This window comes from Alosa alosa, chromosome 12 (genome assembly GCF_017589495.1).
Source record: "Alosa alosa isolate M-15738 ecotype Scorff River chromosome 12, AALO_Geno_1.1, whole genome shotgun sequence".
NCBI lineage: Eukaryota > Metazoa > Chordata > Actinopteri > Clupeiformes > Clupeidae > Alosa > Alosa alosa.
The window spans coordinates 20810742-20833808 of NC_063200.1; the positions used below are offsets into that span (position 1 = coordinate 20810742).

General features: G+C 40.5%; 1 protein-coding gene across 1 annotated transcript in view; it reads left to right on the forward strand.

Annotated features, from left to right (window-relative positions):
- The first annotated feature begins 14233 nt into the window (after nucleotides 1-14233).
- Nucleotides 14234-23067, forward strand: part of ass1 (argininosuccinate synthase 1) — a 48584-nt gene continuing 39750 nt past the window's right edge. The window contains exons 1-3 of the mRNA XM_048259927.1: nucleotides 14234-14347; nucleotides 15259-15395; nucleotides 19114-19182. Of these exons, the coding sequence (XP_048115884.1) occupies nucleotides 15294-15395; nucleotides 19114-19182 (171 nt within the window). The 5' untranslated portion in view covers nucleotides 14234-14347; nucleotides 15259-15293. The remainder of the gene's footprint in view (nucleotides 14348-15258; nucleotides 15396-19113; nucleotides 19183-23067) is intronic.

Sequence of the window (23067 nt, forward strand, 5' to 3'; positions counted from 1 at the left end):
TACTAGCTATGGAAAAGAGGTTTATTGTACAATTAATTTCACATAGAAAGTTAAAACATTTAGGGGGAGAGCAATAACTCCAGAACTCTGGCTGTTGTAAAGTGCTATGTGCTGAGTCATAAATAATTAGGCTACATGAATTTAAGTAACAACTATGCCGGACCACCGGAATAAAACAGGTGATATAAGTTAGCAGATAATTACACAGAGAAAGTGCACACGTGCTCAATGGAAATGACAGTTCATCTCATAACACAGTTCATCACAAATTCAATCATAAAAACGAAGGTACAGAAACCACTGTGCAAACACTGCAACAATAAATACTTCACACAGCAAGGCTACGTATATCCCTTATTTCCGACCACCGCCGAGGCTCAAATTAAATTATTCAGCACCAGAAGGAGCGTTTGTTTTCTCTCCACCCTCTCTCACACATATACCTGCCGGGGAGTAGGCCTACACTTCCCCGGAAAAAGTACACAAAGAACACAGGATTAATACATTACATCACCAAATGACGGCTGACTCCGTCACCACTGCTGCCGGACGTGGGGTTCAACGAAGGACATAAAACAGAATAGCGATCGCACTAACAGGGCACAAACTCCCTAATTTAGGCGTAATGGCACTTACCCTGAATGATTCGTCAACCACACCGACGCTAAAAGGATTGCCCACGTCCCAGCACGGCAGCCGTTGGTTCTAAACTCAGCAGTACGCTGTCCCTTCCTCCTGTTCAACAAAGACCTTAGCTATTTATCCCATCCCTCATTAACAAATGCAGCACAGGTGTGCTGCGGCACCCACCCCAACACCCCAGATCACGGGACTGGACCACGCCCTCATCCACAGCAACAATTATCGCAACACACCCGCTTACATCCACCCCCCCCTACATCAAATGTGTCCTCAGTGGAGCGGCGTAAACCCTCTGTGCCAGCGGGTGAGGGATCCCGGGGTGTTGGTGTAGTCAGGCCAGTGCCTAGTCCTGGGGCTGAGCTGGAAGTAGACCCTTGAAAGTCCTGCAACAGTTCTCCCTCTGCCTGTGGTGGAGCTACTGGACCTGAATGACAACCCCAGACAAACGGATACATGCACCAGTTATTGTCCTTATTGACATCAGGGTTTGCAACTGCCATCCCCACATGCTCCAGCCCTTGGCTTGGGGACACATCAAATTTACAGGGACTTAACATGTTACGATGTAAAACTCTTTCCTCCCCTTTAGCCCCCTCTGACTTGACCACATAGACAGGTATATCAACATTAGGCTGTGAAACAACCACATATGTGACATGCTCTCATTTATCCTACAAGGGCTCCCTTCAACCCTACGATCAAAACCTCTCTTCTGAGAGGCCTGGGCTTTAGTAATCTGTTCTTGGGCATGCTTATAAGCAGTAGCCAACCTCTTATGGTGGTGATGCACCCAGCTGCCAGTAGTCCCTGCAAACCCATCCCCATTGCCCAACATTACATCTAATGGCAGTTTAGCATGTCGACCAAACATCAAATAGTAAGGGCTGTAGCCTGTAGAAGTGTGGGGGGTGTTATTATACGCCTGCACTAATTCAGCCACATGATGGTCCCAATATTCTTTCTGGACATTGCTTAATGTGCCCAACATGCCCAAGAGTGTCCGGTTAAAACGTTCACACTGGCCATTCCCAGCTGGATGGTAAGGGGTTGTGTGAGACTTATTGATACCATACAATGTGCATAATTCCTTGATGACACTAGATTCAAAATTGGGACCCTGGTCTGAATGTAGTTGATCAAAGCCCCCATATGGCTGAATAAAGTGCTTCCAAAGCACCTCGGCAGTTGTCGCTGCAGTCTGGTCTACTGTGGGTGCAGCAACTGCATACCGGGTGAAGTGGTCAACTATGACCAGCACATTGCTCATTCCACTTCGGGCAGCCTCTAGGGATAAAAAGTCAACTGACACAATTTGTAGAGGGTAGCTGGTTTATATGGACACAAGAGGGGCACTTACTTTGGTGCTGGGAGTCTTGTGAAGATTACACCTCATGCATTTGGCACAGTACTCTTTTACGTCCATGGCCACACCCCGCCAGAAAAAGCGTCGACGGACCAGGCCCAGCACCTTTTCTGCTCCCAAGTGGCCTGCTTGGTCATGCAGCCACTCCAAGACCTGCTTCTGCAGACATTGAGGTACCACCACCTGCTTCACTTTTTCAAAGGTCTTAGCATCCCATATCCCTCTACATAGCAGTCCTCGTTCCTGGCAGAGGCGATCCCATTCTCGTAGCAGGGCTTGGGTCCCCCGGCCTTCTGCTGCTCTCTCTTTTGGAGAGGGTGCTTTTCCTCGGTCCTGGTAGAGCCATAGCCGGGAGACGTCCGGGTCAGCACGCTGGGCCCTCCTCCAGTCTAAGAGCAGTCTAGGACCAAGCCAGTCGCCCCGCTCCATCTGCACTGGTGTTCCCGCACTTAAATCCTCCTTCAGCTCACCTCTCTCTGGAACAAAAGCATGCATACACGCCTGGACCACCTCAGGTTTCACACTCACCAGCCCATCTGCAGGAGCAGCAGTCTCTTGTTCTTCCCCATTTACAGTGTAATCCGTAGGCCACCGCGACAGGGCATCCGCATTCCCATTCATCCTTCCTGGTCTGTAGCGCACCCCAAACTGGAACCCCGCCAGCTGGGCCAACCAGCGTTGCTCAACTGCACCCAGGTTTGCAGTGTTCAAGTGGGCCAGGGGGTTATTGTCTGTGAAAACAGTGAAGGGAGACACAGCAAGATATTCTCTGAACTTTTCCACAATGGCCCATTTCAGGGCCAAAAGTTCTAATTTGAACGAGCTATAATTTTTGTCATTTTTCTCTGTTGAGCGGAGACTCCTACTTGCATATGCAATTACTCGCTCCTGACCATTCTGTACCTGAGCCAACACTGCCCCAAGTCCTGTATGGCTGGCATCAGTGTACAAAAGGAATGGCAGCTGATAATCTGCATACGCCAACACCGGTGCTTCCATTAGGGAGTCTTTCAGTTTCCGGAATGCGGTCTCTTGTGCCTCCCCCCATGCCCACAAGTTGTTACCTGAGCCAGCTTGGGTGCGCCGCTTTAATGTACCCCACAGCAAGGAATTCAATGGGGCTGCAAGGCTGGCGAAGTCTTTTATGAACCGTCTGTAATATCCAGCCAGGCCAAGAAATGCACGGAGCTGAGTAATATTCTTAGGAGCTGGCCAGGCCTCCACTGCTTGTAGTTTTCCCGGGTCTGGTGACACACCCCCTTCTGTAATTACATGCCCCAAGTAGTGGACTTTGCTCTGAAAAAGGCAACACTTATTAGGCTTTACCTTTAATCCATAGGTTCCAAGGCGACTAAAAACCAAGTCCAGATGGGAAATGTGGGCCTCAAATGTAGGGGAAAAAACAATTATGTCGTCCAAGTACAGTAATAAAGTCTCAAAGTTCTGATCACCTAGGCAACTTTCAACTAGTCTCTGAAATGTTCCAGGTGCATTACATAAACCCATGGGCATCCGATTAAATTCATATAGGCCCATTGGGGTCACAAAAGCAGTTTTTTCTTTATCAGCTGGGTGCACCCCCACCTGCCAATAGCCGTGTGCCAAATCTAATGTGGAGAAGACTTGAGATTTCTTTAGTGATGCTAATGATTCCTCAATTCTAGGAAGGGGGTAGGCATCTTTATGAGTGACACTATTAAGCTTCCTGTAGTCCACGCAAAAACGAAGGGTGCTGTCCTTCTTTCTTACAAGTACTACAGGAGCTGCCCATGGACTGCAACTCTCACTAATGATTCCACCCTCAAGCATGTTACTCAAAAGCCCCATCACTTCTTGATAAAGTTTTGGTGGAATTCCACTATAACGATCCCTGATTGGGCCTGAATCTCCTGTTGGGATTACATGCAAGACCTTATCAGTATACCCATAATCCTCATCATGTTTTGAAAAGACCTTTTCATGTTTATGAAGGAGCTGAATAATCTTTTGCTGTTGCTCAGAACTAAACTGTGATTGATCCAAGGGCACCTCTACAGGCCATGGGGATGTGCTTACGGATTCTTCTTGGACACTAGTTTGCCTAACCCCTACCTCCAAGGTGTCATCATCAAGTGGCCTTAATTCTACCTTGCTGTGGAGAATAGGTTGACATAAGTCAACATGAAATACTTTGCCCATCAGACAACGTTGGAAAACTGTCACTGGGAATGGTGCTAAATTTAAAACTCTGACCATGACCCTGCCATTAGCCACTGTACTCAGTGAGCGCGCCAGAAGTAGCTGCCCTGGCAGCCCGTTTTCTTGTATGGGTTCCACAAGGCCAACATAGTCCTTACCATCTGGGCGTGGGCGTGCACAGGCCTCTAACACTACCTCTGACTGAGCAGGGATTGTCGTACGCTTACCTTGGGGCCAGTAGACAGTGCTCATCTGACCGGAGTCATCAGTGAACTTAAGTATACTGTCAACCATGGAGAATGTCTGACGCCAAACCTTGGCCTGAGCAGCACTAACCAGGTCTGCAGTGTTATTTTCAAATTGAGTCATTAGAAATTCTCGGCAGTCTTTAATGACATTCATACCAATTAATCCTGGGTATGAGGACACACTAGAATCTTTAACGATAAGTATCCCCCTTTTAGGTATCACTTTGTCACAGATGTTTAAATCTACCTCTATGTACCCAATGTATGGAATTTCCAACCCATTTGCTGCTACCAGATTAAATTTTTGAATTGGTGGATATATTTCAGTCCCCTCAGAGTCAAAATTGTAGATTCCTTTAGACTTTTACTGACGCTTATAGATGACTTTTACTTTGTCATTTTCTGATCAAATATCTGTACTTCTACTCAAGAGTGGGTGGGGCATACCCTATCCCTTAGGAAAAAGTACTGTAGGAATCTTATAGTATTTTGGGACAAAATATTATAGTAGCCTAATCTTATAGGAATCTTATTAGGTATTAGGTATTTTGGGACATAGGCCTACTATACTGTAAGACTACTATAGAAATACTATTGCGGCTCTATAGTCCAGGCAAATAGCGTTTTACGACAGACTAATTGTAGTTGTAGTTGAGGAAATATAAATTCTCATCAATCCGAGATGTGTGCCAATAATGCCAACAATGCACCCCAATGGGGCTATTGTTTTCCTTTAATCCTATCAAAATGAAATGTTACACACTGAAAATATCCATGAAAAGTATTTTTTTTTTTGTATTACAAGTTTCTTAGAAAATTAATTTCAATATGCAAATGAGCTATACACGAATTGAATATGCCAAAAAATACCCAAATAGGCCTTTACTCCTACCACAGTAAAACTTTACATAGTAAAAGTATACATGAAAATTAACTTTTTTTGTACAAGTTTCTTTTGAAATGAATTTGAATATTGAATTTGAATATTCAGTAGCATTAATTAGAATATGCATGAGCTCCACACTTATTCAATTTGCATATAGGCAGAAACACCATTTATATGTATGACAAATACATCGGCCCAATCTTCATCCAATCATCCTACTGCCAATGGGTTATGGCAATGCTGCTTTTAGACTGGCCTGTAACCTGAAAACTGCCTGGCTTGGTAGTACCTGCAAGGGGTATAACCCTCACCGGTATAGTTTTTTACGCCTCCCCACCACAACAAGGTAGTTTTTTGTGTTTTTTATTTATTTATTCATTTATTTATTTTTTGTAAAGTTTTTTTTAATCCAGCATGGATCCTCCAGCGTGTTCTTTGCTTAGTTCTTCAGCTCTGGGTCATATTCATCTGATAAATCAGGCAACTGTAAGTTTGTGCAGGTAGTACCACGACATTCTCCCCAAATGGCAGTGCAAGGGAGTCCATGTTTTTTGCATGTGCATCTCTTTGTGCTGTAGTCTTTCTTGCAACTACAGCGGACTTCATCTAGTATTTCTGGTTTCACACACACACACACACACACACACACTGTATCTGTTTCCAGTGTCTGGGGCCAACCTTCTCCACGTAAAAATAATATATAGAATTGTATGACACACACACACGCACATGCATACACTCACACACACACGCACACACTGTGTCTGTTTCCAGTGTCTGAGGCCAACCTTCTCCACGTAAAAAATAGTATAGAGAATTGTATGAGAATCCAGCCCAGAAGTGGTGCCAATCATTTGTAAATCTACCACTTTTTTCTGATGTTATCTGTGGGGGAATGTCATTAGGTAAGACTTGTTCGCAAATAAAAAATTTTTTTAGAAAGCAACTGAAGGCAAGATTGTGCAATCAATTCTTAAGGTCAATTTAAGTCTTTTTGTGGCAAGTGACCCAGGTAAGTAAGAGACTTCAAATTTATTGTGTTTAGCATAGGTTAACTTATTGAATGGACATGAATCACTGCATGAAAAGTGTGATTTTCATCCCCGTAAACGCCCGGAGATCTTCCTCATTTTCGGCAGTTACCGACAATTTGCAACCCGCAAATGTTGCGTTTGTCTGTGCCACAAATTGTCGGAACTATGACGTATGTGGAGAGCTCGCAGAGTGCTAATGGCTCTAATTAGGATATGAATGCAGCGAAACCGTGCCTGGCCAGGCCTGGCTTGAATATCCTTACTCAGTATTGGATGAAACCACTACTTTCAAACAAGAAAAATCACTCGTAATTGGCAGCAAAACCACACCTGGCCAGGCCAGGCTTGAATTTCCTTACTCAGTATTGGATGAAACCACAACTTTCAAACAAGAAAAATCACTTGTGATTGGTTGGCAGATCTGTCACTATTGGTCACCCTGGCTCATAATAAATGTAAACCCCAATAATAAAATAATAATATACTATATTAAATATATATTAATTCATATTATATATTATTATGCTGTATATTCATGTCATTTTTATCCTATGCTACACTATTATTACCATCAAGGACACAATGAATTTATAGAAGAAAGGAACATTTGCCAGGAACACGTTTATGCAAAGAAAGAGCTTTATTAAAACAAACACACATGTGCAAAGCGAGGATCTGCCCACACAACATATGGGTAGCTCACAAGCAGCCCAAAAGCTACAACTCCGTGAACTGGCCGCCTCGGGGCTGTAACCTGCGGTTCTTTCTGAGGCAGGCCCGTTTTGCAGACGCCTATGGTGCGTGGCTAACGTGTGTTAGTTATTTGGCCCCTGTCCAAGAAACTTGTACAACAAAAATTGTATATGTATATGTACATGTATACTTTCACTGTGTGAGGTTTGATTGTGATAGGAGTAAAGGGAAAAATAAGCCCATTAGGGTGTATTACAGAACATAACATAGGCCTACTTCCTCTTCTCTCTGTAGCCTAGCCCAGTAGTGTTCTGCTGCTGCTGCTAACTTTGCAGCAGTGATTTAATATTAGTCACAATAGGACTTGGCTGATTGAGTTTTCCCGAGGGCTTTTTTCCGCCCAGGGCGCTGAGCACTGTGAACGCTAGACTTCATAGGATTTGTATTGAAAATAGCCGCCGCCGGACTTTTTTCTATACCAATGCACACATTTTATATATATATATATATATATATATATATATATATATATATATATATATATATATATATATATATATATATATATATATATATATATACTATAGTTATGGTTGTAGCTAATTTAAGTTAGTAGGCCTAATCCTTTCGTTATGATCCTATATCCATTCGATGTCCTCCTGAGGAAAGTTAGGCTATGTGAGTAGGCCTACCCTAAAGTTGTATTGCAGAAATGCCATCTATAGGCCTAGGATGGAATTCGTTCAAAATTTGCATAATTAGCCTAATAAGATTAAGGCGAGACACAGGTGAATAGGGTAAACATTTTAAATGATAGATCACCATGAAACGTTCTCAGTTGATTATTATGTTAGAATTAGAAAAATTTATTGCATGTTTTTTTCTATTTTAAGGTTTAAAATATATGCAAAACAGGCTCCTTCTCATTAAATATATTAATATATATAGGCTATGCACTTATTTGCATATATTTTAAAAAGAAAAATCTGATCATGTAACTTTTAAACATGAGCTATCTGGAGCAGGGGCACCGACAATGCGTATCAGGGAGTTTCGAGATTTGAGTTCAGCATTGTTCAGGAGGTGATAACAAAGTCCTTTTAGGAAAGTCCCTCCACTCGGCGGCCATATTGCAACACTTTTTGGGCACTCATCGGGCATCCATTTTGGCAGAAATACGCATGCGCAAGGCTTCACGACACCAATCTTGCTCCAGCTGCGAGATCACAACACATTGGCACGATGTCTTTGTAGCAGATGTTAAGTGGTTAGCACCAGTTGAATGCACAGGGCAAGATGAATGAAGTACACACACAGCAGGATGGGGTATCTGCAACTGTTTACTGGGCACAGAATGGGGCACAAAGGGGCACTTTAGAATGTGCACACGCACAGCAGTCTCGTTCCCATTCCCCCTTACAGCATCTACTTTGCAACTCATACAATATACCAGTAATTCTAAATATTAAGTTATACATATGATAATAATTAGATATAAATGACAAAGATACCCTACAATATAATACAGTACAGAAGTTATAGGCCTACAATACAATAAATAAATATAAACAAACTCATATATAATACGGGTAGGCCCCTTAGCTTTATACTATGCCTTTATCATAGGCTTTGGCTTAATACAGATCATACATAGAATTAATCATGTAATATAATAAATATACATAGTGGCGTTATAGCCTACAACAATGTAAATGTGACAGAACCCACTTTATATAGGGAGGGAAAGTAATCTCATCGCCATCTAGTGGTTGCGTTCCTAGAGTTTAGCGGAGTGGATGGGTTTTTTTTTTAGAAAAAATATATCTCGGTGCACATTGGGATCTTAATTTAATGCCTTCCATATGTTACGCACTGGGGTCACCTCTATTGCTTCAAGTGGTCATACCTTATTTTTAGGATCAGTTGAATTGTTTTGAGTTTTTGTCGTAACACGGTGATAAGGAACTACAGCTGCATGTGACGTCACATGTTTGGGCGCTTAATCTCTAACTGATCAATACGCAATTTGCTTAACTGGCTTAACATATTTTTGTAATAATGGAATGTGATGTAAACTGCGTGGTGATAACCTTTATGTCAGGACAACTGGTGTTGTGCTTCTACTCACATGAAGAGCTAGCTGTAAGTGTTAAGTGTCAATGCTAACCAGGCTAATAAACAAACCATGCTACCGTGAGTAACGTTAAAGGCCCCTGGGCCCAGATGTATTAAGGGCCCCCCACTTATTGTCGTATATGTGGGAGGGAGGGTTTGGGGGTCCTCCCCCAGAAATTTTTTAATTTGTTTGATGTGATTTCCTGTTTTCTGGTGCATTTTGGGGATGGCCAATACTAAATTCAAGATTCATAGCCTACATCCTGATTTGTTGATATTGAGGCAATGATTCCATGCAAAGGCCTGGGCTTCAGGGCCCCCTGACCCCTTGGGCCCCTGGGCCTGGGCCCGGTAGGCCCGTGCAGTAATCCATACCTGGTGAAGTTTAATTCAGATGCAGTCATTGAGGGTAAAAATAAGGCTGTATTAGGCCTACAGTGATTGAACCTTATAGTACAGCGGTTAAGCCCTCAAATCAAGGGGAATTGTGCACTTTTTGAAAGAAACATGAAACTTCTACCATAGTTAGGTTATACTATAAGGTTTATTTTCAGATTGGGAGGGAAGTCAAATTTGACCTCTGAGGCCCGGGAGAGGTCAAATCCAAGATGGCCGCCAATAATATTCAAAAGTGCCTCACGTTGGAACCAAACACAGTAGAAAAACACTTAAGGTGTCATTTCCCACTAACTTTTGGGTGCCCATTCTGTATCTGATAACTTTGAAACCACCAGAGTTCAAGAAAATGCATTTATGTAAAGGTCAAGGTAAACAAAACATCAAAATATTCATTTTTTATGTACCCTATGTACCCCAATTAATTTCTTTGTTGTCCCTGTATTATTCAGTTATTAGTTGTTATTTCATGAGATGTGTGGCTAATTTCATTTCTTCAGCACAGAATTATCCACAGGTGACCCCCCTAGTCCATTTTCACAGACCACCTGCCATACCACCGCTGGTTAAAAAAATCCTGCTTTAGAGAGTTGTTGCGACAGGCCACAGTACACACAATGTAGAGAGCACTTCAATCGACATATTCTAACAGGTAAACATATTGACTATTAACAAACAATATAATTACATAATATTATTCATGTTGCAAATTAATTTAACCATAGCCAGGAAGGAGTTTTCCTTGGTAGTTAGCTTTTGAGGTAAACATCATGGACATTGATCAAAATAATTATCCTAGCTAAACTAGAAGACAGTCTGGAACATTTATGTGAGCTGAAGCTAGTTTAACGATTGCACAGAGTATATTGTAGATATGTCAGCTTGGTAATGTGAAATTTGTTATAGCTGAAATGGGTAATGTTAACAGAGTAGCCTATCAAGCCGGTCAACCGGGCTTGAACACATTTGTAGCTAGCATGTTAATATAAGGCTGTGTCTACTACTAATTAATTACTTCTTACTGTTAAGACTATCAATTGGGAGATTGTTAGGGCAGGTTTTGTGGTAGACTGATGCTCAATGTTTGTACCATCAAGTACCATGTTGATGAAGGCCAAGAGAGATGGTGGCACAGCCCTCTGCTGGCAGTTTTCTTTGAATGACCCATCAAAAGAGAAAGATGAATGATGGATCTCTTTGCACACTACTTGTGCTGCTCGCATTAAGGGCATGGCATCACTGTCAGTTTGACAGGCTATCACAAGAGCTGGTCCAATGTCCTTCTCAAAACTTAGAAGTGTGTCTCTAACGCGTGAATGTGCCCTCAGATGTGGAAGCTCAGAAAGCAGTCGTTCTTTCAGTCTGGTGGTGTGAATCCGTTCACCTGCAGGGCCCCGACTACTAGGATAATTATTTTGATCAATGTCCATGATTTTTACCTCAAAAGCTAACGACCAAAGAAATCTCCTTCCTGGCTATGGTTAAATTAATTTGCAACATGAATAATATTATGTAATTATGTAATAATATTGTTTGTTCATAGTCAATCTGTTTACCTGTTAGAATATGTCGGTTGAAGTGCTCTCTACATTGTATGCATTTTCTGTGGCCTGTAGCAACAACTCTCTAAAGCAGGGTTTTTTCAACCAGCGGTGGTATTGCAGGTGGTCTGTGAAAATGGTCTAGGGGGGTCACCTGTGGATAATTCTGTGCTGTGAAGAAATGAAATTAGCCACAAATCTCATGAAATAACAACTAATAACTGAATAATACAGCGACAACAAAGAAATGAATTGGGATACATAAAAAATGAATATTTTGATGTTTTGTTTACCTTGACCTTTACATAAATGCATTTTCTTGAACTCTGGTGGTTTCAAAGTTATCAGATACAGAATAGGCACCCAAAAGTTAGTGGGAAATGACACCTTAAGTGTTTTTCTACTGTGTTTGGTTCCAACGTGAGGCACTTTTGAATATTATTGGCGGCCATCTTGGATTTGACCTCTCCCGGGCCTCAGAGGTCCAATTTGACTTCCCTCCCAATCTGAAAATAAACCTCATGGTATAACCTAAGTATAGTAGAATTATAGTTATATATAGTTATAGAACAATTTTCATGGTTACCCGCTGTACTATTAAGGTGCTGCTCCACTGAATGCCTTATGCACTGAAAACAGAAGAGAAAAAAGGGAAATAAGTAGATGTGTTCATTGATTTAAGTCTTTCTGTGTTTTAAAAAAGTTTGCCACCATCTCGTCGCCTTACAACACTGTTTACAGCTCTTCGAGTCACGATAAAATGTAATACCTCCTCGAAGTACCTCCTACGCTCTAAATGTAAATGGATTTGGCTTCTAATGCCTATTTTGTTATTTTGATAAGATCACCATATGTGAGATTATGCTGAATCTGATGTTCTCAGACTGGGTATACTGTATATTCTTACAATGCCAATCCTTAACAGAGAAAAATTACACATATCTCAATGACACAATGACATCAATAGATGGTCAGGTGTTGGGTGTGTTTGAATTCCCTTGTAGCATCTCTTATCTCCCCCCCATTCCACAGTGGGGAGGTCATCTCATCTATAAATAACAATTCTATGTCCAGCATACTTGAGTTTGAAGATATTTAGGCACATCAAATTTGTCACAGGAACTTACATAGCTACATGCTTATCTTGTTCAGTTCTGCACTGGACTTGAATTAAAAAAACCTCAGGCACAGACACTGTAAAAAAAAAACACTCATATGATTTTGGCCTATTAATTATAATGTGTTTCACTAAAAGTTCTGTCAGTTGCTTTGGATAAAAGCATCAGCTAAATGACTAAATCTAAATGTAAATTATTGAATGATTTTTAATTGTTACTACACACAATCTGATCACACTACATGAACATGCAGGGTGGCAGTGGCTCGGGAGGTAGAGGAAACGTGTAGCAGTCAGAAGGTTGCCAGTTCGAGCCTAACTTCTCCTGACCCTGCTGAAGTGACACATAACCCAAAAAGTGCTCCAGGTGTGCAGGTTGGAGCCTTGCATGACAGGCTTTATTTTTACTTATTTAAATATTTAAGGACCTTGTTTATTAGCCTGGCCTCTGCCTGCCTACGTACTTCTGCTCGATTTCTTTTCCCTACAGTACTCCGTCCGGAATAGCTCTCGTTCACTTCGTTTACTTCGGCAACTTGTCTCCGAACCAACCAGCGAACAGAGGGCGTTCCTGAGAGCGATTACATTTAAGTTGCAAGCCTATCGTTATCGTTGTGTCAACATGTGTGGTTGACATACGGTTACCAAACGTTAGTGATTTAACTCCAATGATTTCAAACTTCAGACAAGCATCCACTAACCAGGAAATAACGTTTGCCAATGGATCTAGGCCAGACTCTCTGCGAAGTCAGAGAGTCTGGTATCCAGGCTACTTGTTGAGTGTGTGAAGAAGAATAACATAGATTTATGGTAAAATATATAACTGTATTAGTTGTTAGTTTGTGCTTTCACTCCCTTTTCACTTAACAAAACCCACATTTTGTCAGCCATTGTCAGGGGTCAAAACCCAAGGCGCCTACAATTCTAAATCTGATCAGACTCCCTTTTGTGAGTTTTTCTACCTCACTACAAAGTGATACATTTTTATGCTTCACTGCCCCGCTAAATACAGATGGAATGTAGTGTAGTAGGTAATACAAAATATGAAAACTAAACAGACACATGCATCATTTGAAATTGAAGCAGATTTTTCACACCATACGATGGTAATTAATTTCAATATTTCAAATTTTCCAGGGCCCTCCTGGAGCATTAGGGCCCTGGGCATGTGCCCACTTTGCTCATGCGTTATTCCAGCAGCAGCAACAAGCAGAGATTTTATGTTGTTCTCATAGGCAATCTGCCGCCATGAAATATTAATGGACGACAATAATGAATAGGCCTACTAGAATGGAATTCCAACACAACTTTACTTCATGTTCTGCTCATGGCTATAGGTTACTCACTCCAGTGCATCACTTGTATCACTCTGCCATACACAACCTTGTCCTGTTCAACATACCAACACTGAAATCCAGCATTAAACACAGAAAAATGTGAGAAAAGCTATCAATATTACAATATCACCTAGCTATTGCTAATAGGTGGCAGCTGGCATATCAAGTAGGCTTACTACCTCATTTAGACTTCCAATGGTGTATTGCCATTCACAATGTTTAGTAATAATATATAATAGCATGTAATTGTATGTGTGTGTGTGGTTTTTGTTTAGGATGTTCACTTTCTTTTCCATAATGGCCTGTTTAATATAATTTGTCCTTGTCCACGTGTCTTGTTCCATGGTGTGCATTTCTATGCTTTAGCCTAGGCTACTTTAGGCTACTCAAAACTCCAGCTGTAAGGGGTGGGGGGCTCAACCACACGTTCGCTGTTGGCCGAAAGGATACTGTCTGTCTGAAGCTGAATCAGCATATTTAATATTTAATTGAATCAGTATATAAAATATATTATATTTGCTGTTAAAAAAAACAATTTACCGGTAAAATAGTTCCTCCTCTAGCTGGACCAATCAATAAATCAAATCCCTTCTTTAGCTGACCTACCACCTGTTGATACGCCCCCCTAAATTCATTAGGCACATTGTCATTGGTCGGCGTTCCTACGGCAAGCTTTCCTAAAAACGTCATCCATTCTGTTTCCCACGCGGACCAAAAGACAGACAACACAGTCAGAAAGGAAACCCCATAGACAGTAAAAGGGAAACCCGAAACCAAAGCTTTTGCTTCATAAATCTGTAAGTATATATTTATGAGTACTGGTAATCATTTGTGTTTGACACGTACATGTTCTTATCGGGGGAATGCACAGAAATGGTGCATATCGTTTGTACATATCGCCTTTGAGGTGCTAACTAAAATAGCAGATGAAGCAGCTAAAGTTAATGTTACCGAATGATTGAGTAAACTTTAATGAGGCAACGTGTAGCCTTTACGTTAACACAACTGATTACTTTTGCCCAGTCGCTACCATTCAGGCTTCTTTCACAGACTGATCAATTTCTCTGTTGAGACAAAAACAAAAAAATTGGTATAAACGTGATGATGGCGGAGTACAATTTATGTTAACATTAACGTTAGTTACTCAGAATCTGTTCCCGTTAACATTAACGTTACTACTACAAAACATTAACTAACGTCAACGTTACTCATTGGCAGTGATCGATGTTGCTTCACACAACACCGCATATTATTCTCAGAATATTTATTTTCATTTCATTGCCCCCTAAAATGATGCTAACGTCAAACGAATCAAACAAGCCCTCCTAATTACTTTATTGTAACTTTATTGTAGCCTAAGTCTCGGTCAGATGACCATCATCAGGCAATTAGGCCTACCTTACGTTGCAAATTAAAAGTTACAATTGCAAATGAAAACCGTGTGCGGGAGCTTAATTTTCTGTCACTGAAATGTCCATTTTCTGATCGCTGTTTTTTTTTCTACTGCAAAAATGTAAACAAGCACACAACTAAAAGTTAACATAACTTGCAGCTTGTTACTTGCATCAATATGGAAGTTTTAGCCTAGATGCAAAATAATAAGATTATCATTGCTTTTCAAGTGCCACCAAAATAGAATATGATTTTCAGTTGAACTGTGCAATGTTGTGATTGAAAACCCAGAGGTATCTGTTCTCTTGCATTTCAGGTTGAGCTCCGTGGCAAAGACCACAATAGAAAAAGATGTCTAAAGGAACCGTGGTCTTAGCATACAGTGGAGGACTGGACACATCTTGTATCCTTGTGTGGCTCAAGGAGCAAGGCTATGATGTAATCGCTTACTTGGTATGACCACTACATAAACAATTACAATAGGTACAATTTAGATTTAAGAATCTATAAGATGCCTAAAATATAAAGAGCAATGGCAGTTTGTTTTTTTAAAGTGCTAGTATATAGAAATTATACTATAAAGAAAAGCTCAGGATTCTTCCTTTTAATGCCACACGTTTCTCTTCAGTGTCACAAGAAATTAAATTTAGACTGGGGTAGCCATACATCATCTGGAATCTGGACCCATAACTGTAGTTCTCAGACCTTACATTTTCTGACTCACAGCTTTCAGTGTTAGAGTTGCATTTTTTCCACACACACGTTTTCCATCAATAGCTTAGCCTTCAATGTCAAAAGTGATATGATTGATACATACCATGCTTAATTGGCACAAACAAATGTTGCTGAAATAAACATTATCAGAGGCTACAACTTTTATGTCTTCCACTGAAGCAGAAAGGTTAGGCAACTTCATGACATGTAGTGAAGGTGACAGGTGGGTATTGTGTGGTCAGGCGGACGTGGAAAGGGGGAGATTAACTGCTTGTGCTGGGCTTGACGAACTCCTGACCTGAGTTTGGCTTGGTGGTGGAATCTGCTTGCAGTGCACTTTACCCCCTCTGTCTGCTCTGAACATAGTATGGCAAATGAAAAGGGGGTGGGGTAGGATTGGCATCAAAATGCAACCTACTGCCAGTTTTGGGTGTAACCATTTTCATATAGGTTAATTATTGTTACCTTACCTTAGTCCCCCTCCCCTAAACTATAGTCTAAAGTGCTTGAAAGCATATTTTTACTCTAGTTTTGCTCTTCCTGGAGTCTGTAAAATGATTCTTTTGTCATTTTTATTTTTCAGTAATTTGATCAAGGTGATATTTTTGTGTAATATCAATGGGTTTAGAATGGTTGCCATGACCATGCCAATGCTTGATCATATTTACATTCAAGTGGAGCCCATGTGGGGATGTGACGGTATACTACTTTGTGATTGGATAAAGAGACTGATGAAAGGCACAATGAGAGAGGTTCCTTTCTCCCTCTTGAAAGATTTGTATTGCATTAATCCCAGTGGCACGTCAGGCCTCAAATTGAGTTGTGACTGAGGATTATATTGAGCACAGTTGTGGGAGATCACAATGAAAAACCTGGTGGAGTGTTGGGCCCCAGGGAAAACAAAAGGGAAGTAATATCTCTGGAATGCTACGCTAGGAATATCAGTAGCTTTGAGGAATCTGGAATGTTGAGTCAGAATTATTAGCATGTTATTACATGTTGTTGTGTACTGTACATCATAACATCCCATGGAGCCAAAACATGCACTTTATGTAATATGTTGTATTAATTCACCTACTTTAACCAGTTTGCTACTAGAAGGCATAATGAATGCTTTACTGAAGACATAAGACAGCTTGTGTATTGAGATCATAACGTTTATTTTTAGTTTCAGTTCAGTTCAGTAAACTTTATTGTCCCAAAGAGAAACTTGTCTCGCAGTCAGGTACACATAAATAGCACAAGATACACAAAGACACAAGATGGGGGAAAAAAGACACAAGTTAATATATAAGTTAAGAAAGTTAGGAAGCTGTCTTATCAATCTATGTTTCTGACAGATGGTCATCAGAATAGTGTATGTGCAATAAAGCAAAATTGTGCAAATTTAGCAGGCATATTGCACTAGGCAGTGTTTCCCAGAGCATTGAATTCCATTTGTGGTGGTTGGTTTGCAGAATTAACTTGAATGCAACAGTTTTTAACAAATTAGCACAGCGTGGGTTATGATGCTAACCAGATTTAAGCACAATTTAGTACAACCTGGAAAATCATTGTGTGGTGGCCAGTGTTGATATTGTGGTGGGCCGCCACAAATAAGTCAATGTATGGGAAACACTGCTAGGAATAAAAGAGTTTTTTGTACTATTGGACCTTTAGTGGACTCTTTTGTACTATTGGACTCTTAGTCTCCGGCCTGAGGGAAGAGCTTCAAATGAACAGTGAAGGGGATGATTTTTACAGTCCAATATAGACCTTGCCTTCTGGATGACCTGCTTCTCATAAATGGTTAGCAATGACAACTGACCATTTATGAGTTTGTATTCGGCTCAGTGGTGCTGCCTGTGAGGGTTTTCTGATTGCATCCTACATGAGAAAGATTATACTCCATGTATTCAGTGAAAACTGTATTTTATGAGCATGGTTGCTTTTGAAAGTTTACAATAGTGGACTATGTTTGCTGGATTTGACAATGGTCTCTACATTTCACATGACCCTCCAGTGCGTACAACTTTGTGAACCTCTACGAAAGATACTTACTGTCACTGATATCCAAATAAGTAGAAAGCTCCCGCACACTATCTTCATTTGCAATTGTAACTTTATTGTAACTTTATTGTAGTCTAAGTTTCGGTCAGATGACCATCATCAGGCAATTGCAACGTTTGTCAATGAACGACACCAACGCACATGAACAGAATCTCCGCGTGGTTGAACGTGGTTGAACACGCACATGAACAGAATCTCCGCATGTTCTTCGCTTTATTCAGACATGAGCTCATTTACATAATGTCCGTCGGAAATACTAGGACGGGAGTAGTGTAAGAGCCGGCTAAGTTCGGATTTCCAAATGTTCAGTTATGTTGTTCAGATCTACGGCCCAACCGCTTGATATCCGCAGAACATCCAGACTTACACCTATGTCTGAAAGCAGCTATAGTAGTTCATAGTACCCTCAGTATTACTTTTTTTGTGCATGCAGTACAAACTTTTAATGGCCTAGTCATACTGAGAACTTATTTGCCATCCATCCTACAACATTTGGGCAAACAAGGAATGCTATTGTTTTAGATATTAGCACCTAAACATGATTTTCAAGATAAGGCATTTTTGAGAGTGTAATAACTAAAACCAATCTAAAAGATTGGAATTGAACAAAAACATTTTACAGATGTTTTGGGACCTATACATTATGTAGACAAACTTTGAGGAAAATCTGAGACAGTTTGGCAGACATTTTCTTGGACTCTGTCTGATTTGACACAGAATCACCCAGTAGTGTATTTTCAGTTGGCTTCAGCTATGGCTTCATATTATTCCAAAGTACTGACAGGAATATTTATTTTGATTTAGATAATGCGATAATGAGTAACAGTTCGAAGAGTATTTGGTTAATGCTAAAAAAATGTGGCTAGCTAACTGCTCAATCAGGTCTGCTAGGCAAGGACCATTGGACGCTCTCTGAATTTCAATGGGAGTGAGTCAGTCAGCAGAGGTTACGTAACGAGTCCAGACTGCCAGCCCTTTCCCTTGACCTCCTGTGTAGGGCTCCTTTCTTCCCGCCAGACATGCGGTCCAATGAACTGGAACCAAATTAAACAGGATCCAAATCTCATTTGATTTGATTATCCTCTCTGGATAATTCACGGATCATATTAATAACTAGTTTTAACCCGTTTGTGGGTTTTGTTTTGCCATTGAGATGCAGACGTTATTTGTAATAATCTTATCAAGGTTTGTTTGTGGAACTGGAAAGGGGGCTGTGCTTCATATCCCTTGGGACAAATAAACTTCAATCAATAAATAGTGGACAACAAGCCTCTTGGTATGCATTAGGTTGTTATGACTGCTTTGTTATGTAATCATCAAAGAAAAAAAAGCATCTCTGCATTGGTCTAAACAGTAAGTGCCTCTCTAGCAACGAGCTAATCATTGCTGTGCTTATTCCATGCAACAGGCCAACATTGGGCAGGACGAGGACTTTGAGGCTGCACAGAAGAAAGCTGAGAGTCTAGGGGCAAAAAAGGTGAGTGCCACGTGTCCTTAAGGAAGAGGGAAAAGGCCACAGCAGACTGTGCACCCCCACCATAAAAAAAAAAAAATCTTGAAAGGTCGGGATATGAATTTGAATGTTAACATTCCCCGTGAATAGGGTACCCTGAAAATCAATGCATTTTTGTTTGTTGGGAGGTTGGGGTTATGATATTGGTTGTGTGTTCCCCTGGAAGAGACCCACTATAGGAATATAATACCAGGGAAGGGCAGTATTTATGATACATGTATTTAAAATATGTATTTAAAATATAATTGTAATATGTTTAATTGAATTGTAGAAAATGGCTTTGTATTTTTATAGTTTCAGAATACTGCCAAATATTTTTGGTAAAATCAATATCTTTGATGTGATGATATCATAAAAGTGCAAAACAATGAATGTAGCCTCTGACTGATGCTCACCTAGTAATTTGCCCAGACTTGATGTGATCAGAATATTGAGATTCAGGAAGATGATCCAGTGCAAGATTAACAGTAAGTTGCTCACAGAGTAACATGTAGGTTGCTCACACACACAATACACTACCGCTCTCACACCAACCCACTCAATCAACCACATGGTTATAGGTGTGGCTCACCCATACCTATAAGTTTGACTGTTTTTGGTAGAACGTTGGAACACCTTGGACTGTAATGTCTATGTCTCCTCCAAAACTGATGATACACCTTTCTGAGCAATGTTGTTGGGCAATATTCCTGAGTATTATTGTTCTGGCAAGGTCTCTTTGATATTGGGCCATTTTTTTTTCTTTAGAGCTGTAAGCATCAGGAGGCAAATTAAAATGATCATCCAATCAGAACATATAGAACACATAAAACAGGTTATGTGGTTGGCCTGCAACATTCCTAAAAGTTGCCCCATGTTACCCAAAACAACACAATGAAAAATTCATAATTTTGTCCCTTAAAACCACATGGATCTCAATACAAATTTCAAGTTTTTTTTTTAATTGCACTGTGCCTATTTCCAAGGGCATTGTTCCCACCTCTTTTGGGGCCTACCATCAAATGTTGGACCTCTGTAGAAAGCTGAGAACCTGTAGTTTTCGTAGGAAACAGTCAAAATAACAGTTACAGAGGCTAGAATATAGTTTTTTCTTTCTGCCGGATTACAAGCATCTCTGAACTGACCACATTTCAGCCCTCTAGGTCACTTGATATCACTTAGAAACATAACTGAGCCCTAGCACCAGGTCTTGTGAAGCTGTGTGCAAATGTAGATCAATATAGAATGAAAATATGAGTGCTTTAGACCATTATTTACCAAGGTATGCTCATGCGTTTTGTAAAATGCCTATGGAAACTCCCCATAAGACTTTTGGTTATCCAAAATGCATACTGACAATCAAAGGCTTACTGCACATGAACCCCTTTGTGTAAATCATAATCCTGGTCTCAAATGAAAGGTAACACTTTGAGGTTTCTTGTGGACTATTTAGATTGTATGTCAGGTGTTCTGATATAGACTGACTACACAAAATATGGAATAATTACAAAAAAAGTCTCTCTTTTTGCATTTACTTTGTTGGTTGAGTGTGTATAAGATAGACTGTACAACTAATATTGGATAATACAACATGAAGATTCAATTTCTATAGGTTCTATGGGAATATTTCAGTAGCCAATATGTTGCATCTACTTATTTAATTGAGACATAATACGATTAATCTGAGAATGTAAAGCACTATACAGATTGTACATGAAAAAAGTTGTCATTTTTGGATTCCCAAGAGTCAAAGCTTTCAAATGGTGTTTAACATTACTATGCTACATAGCAATATGGTGCATACAATTGATTTAGAATGTTGGTGGGGGAGGGGTGTAACTGTCCTGCCGGCGGGACACTGAACACTATGTGGTTTTAATCAGAGTTTCCGCTTGAAAAAAATGTTGAGGTTTCGTTTTCCGGACATATTGATGATATGCCGGTCAAATATTCTATTATCGCTTCTTAATTAGTCAAGTTGAGGAAAACTAAAGACAGGCTATGTAGCTTAAAGAGTTAAACAGTTTTGCTCAGATGCGCACACACATTGAATGAGCGCTACCCTCTAATGCTATGCCTCTTTATTTGATAAAGTGAACACTAAATTAAGAAATATTTCCTATTCTGGAAAACGTTTAGTTTATTTTTCTTTTCGGTCCGCGGTTCTGCGGACCAGCAATCTCCTCGTCGAGGAGGCCCTAACCCTGCAGATCATAGACAGAGAAAGCATGCAGTGTCCAGTGTAGCCATTGGTCTGTCTACATGGAGAATGACCAATGTCTGGTACGGCCGCACCCCCCGCAACTCCACTTTCAACGTCACTGATTCCGACAGATACGCCCGACACTTCTGCTTTTTCTCTGGTGGTAGTGGAGCTGACCGGACATCTGAGGCTTCAGGCATTACCAATTTATCATCATCAATCGCGTCTGGCCTGGCTGTCTGCGTGGGCCTGGCCATATTTGAACCGTTGATCACTCATTTGTTTGTTGTTTAACAGACGTTTTAAGTGTGCACTTCCTATTTGAAATGCAACATGCGTGTTGTTTAATAACTCTCAAACGGTAGAGCCTGTTCCTTTAAAACATAGCCAAAGGACGTATTCTTGCTTTAGTATAGGCCTATTCTCAAATTCAGATCGTGTTAGGGGGGACGTGATTATTAGCCAATTTCAATCGGACAATTTGACCGGACATTTCGTTTTTTTTTTTTTTTTTCTGGCCAATGTCCAGCAATTACCGGACAAATGAAACCCTGCCCTTAATTCTCTATTAATGTCAGCGTAGCATGAGTTTGAAAAATAAAAATAACTGCCTTGGGTTGCTTTAAGCCCACATTTTGTGGCTCTCAATAGGTTATTTTGTACCACTTGACAAGTTCAGTTATGACTTTGTGAGTGTGAGTACCGTATTTCCTGGACTATAAGTCACACTTTTTTCATAGTTTGGCTTTATAGTCAGGCGCGACTTATATATGAAAATATATATAATTGAACATGTTTTTAAATGTTTATTCATATTAACTGACATGAACCCTACATGAAACATTACCGTCTACAGCTGTGAGAGAGCGCTCTAGGCTTGTGGAATGAGATCGTAAGATCGCAAGTAAGACATTTTTTCGGTGGGTTTGGGGATGTCAGCCCCGGGAAAATGTATTAAATATAATGTAAATGCAATAGTTCTGCACACTTTCAGTCAGAGATTAGTGCTTGCACTATGCCTGAAACACATGTGCATACCTAAATCCTCAAATTATGGCTGGGATTCTATTTATAGCCGGGCCTCAGATTCGGACAAATAAAGGCCGGTAATAATTTCCTACATTGTTTCGATTTAACTCCTAAAAGAGCTCTTCTTAATATTTTATATTGTTGGTTGGTTTAATATTGTTGCTAATGAAAAGTTTACCATGGGTCTCCAACACGTCGCTCAGTCGCTTGCCGCCCCCTTCTGAGCTTGCCAGAGGCTGAAGCAGTAGCCTACATTTAAACACAATTGTTGCTGTGAGGCATTCCAGCCTATGAATTTTATTCAACTAAATCATGCATAATTAAAAAAAAAAAACTCAATTTAGGCTATCGTAGACCTACATATTTGGCTATACACAATAAGGTTTCCATTACAGCACAGCGCACGTTCCGTGAATGAAGGTAAGCGGATGCCTGGTCTCGCAATAAGCGGATGGAAATCCCGACACTCTTTCAACTACATGAAACTTAATAGTGAACCATCAAATACCCCACAGATTTCAGTGGCCATCAGCCCCAACATTTAGCAATATAATCAAACAGTCCAAACATAAATTAAATCCCAAACCAAACTGAACATCTATTGCTTTTGATAGCCTACCGGTATGCCGCTCCAAACG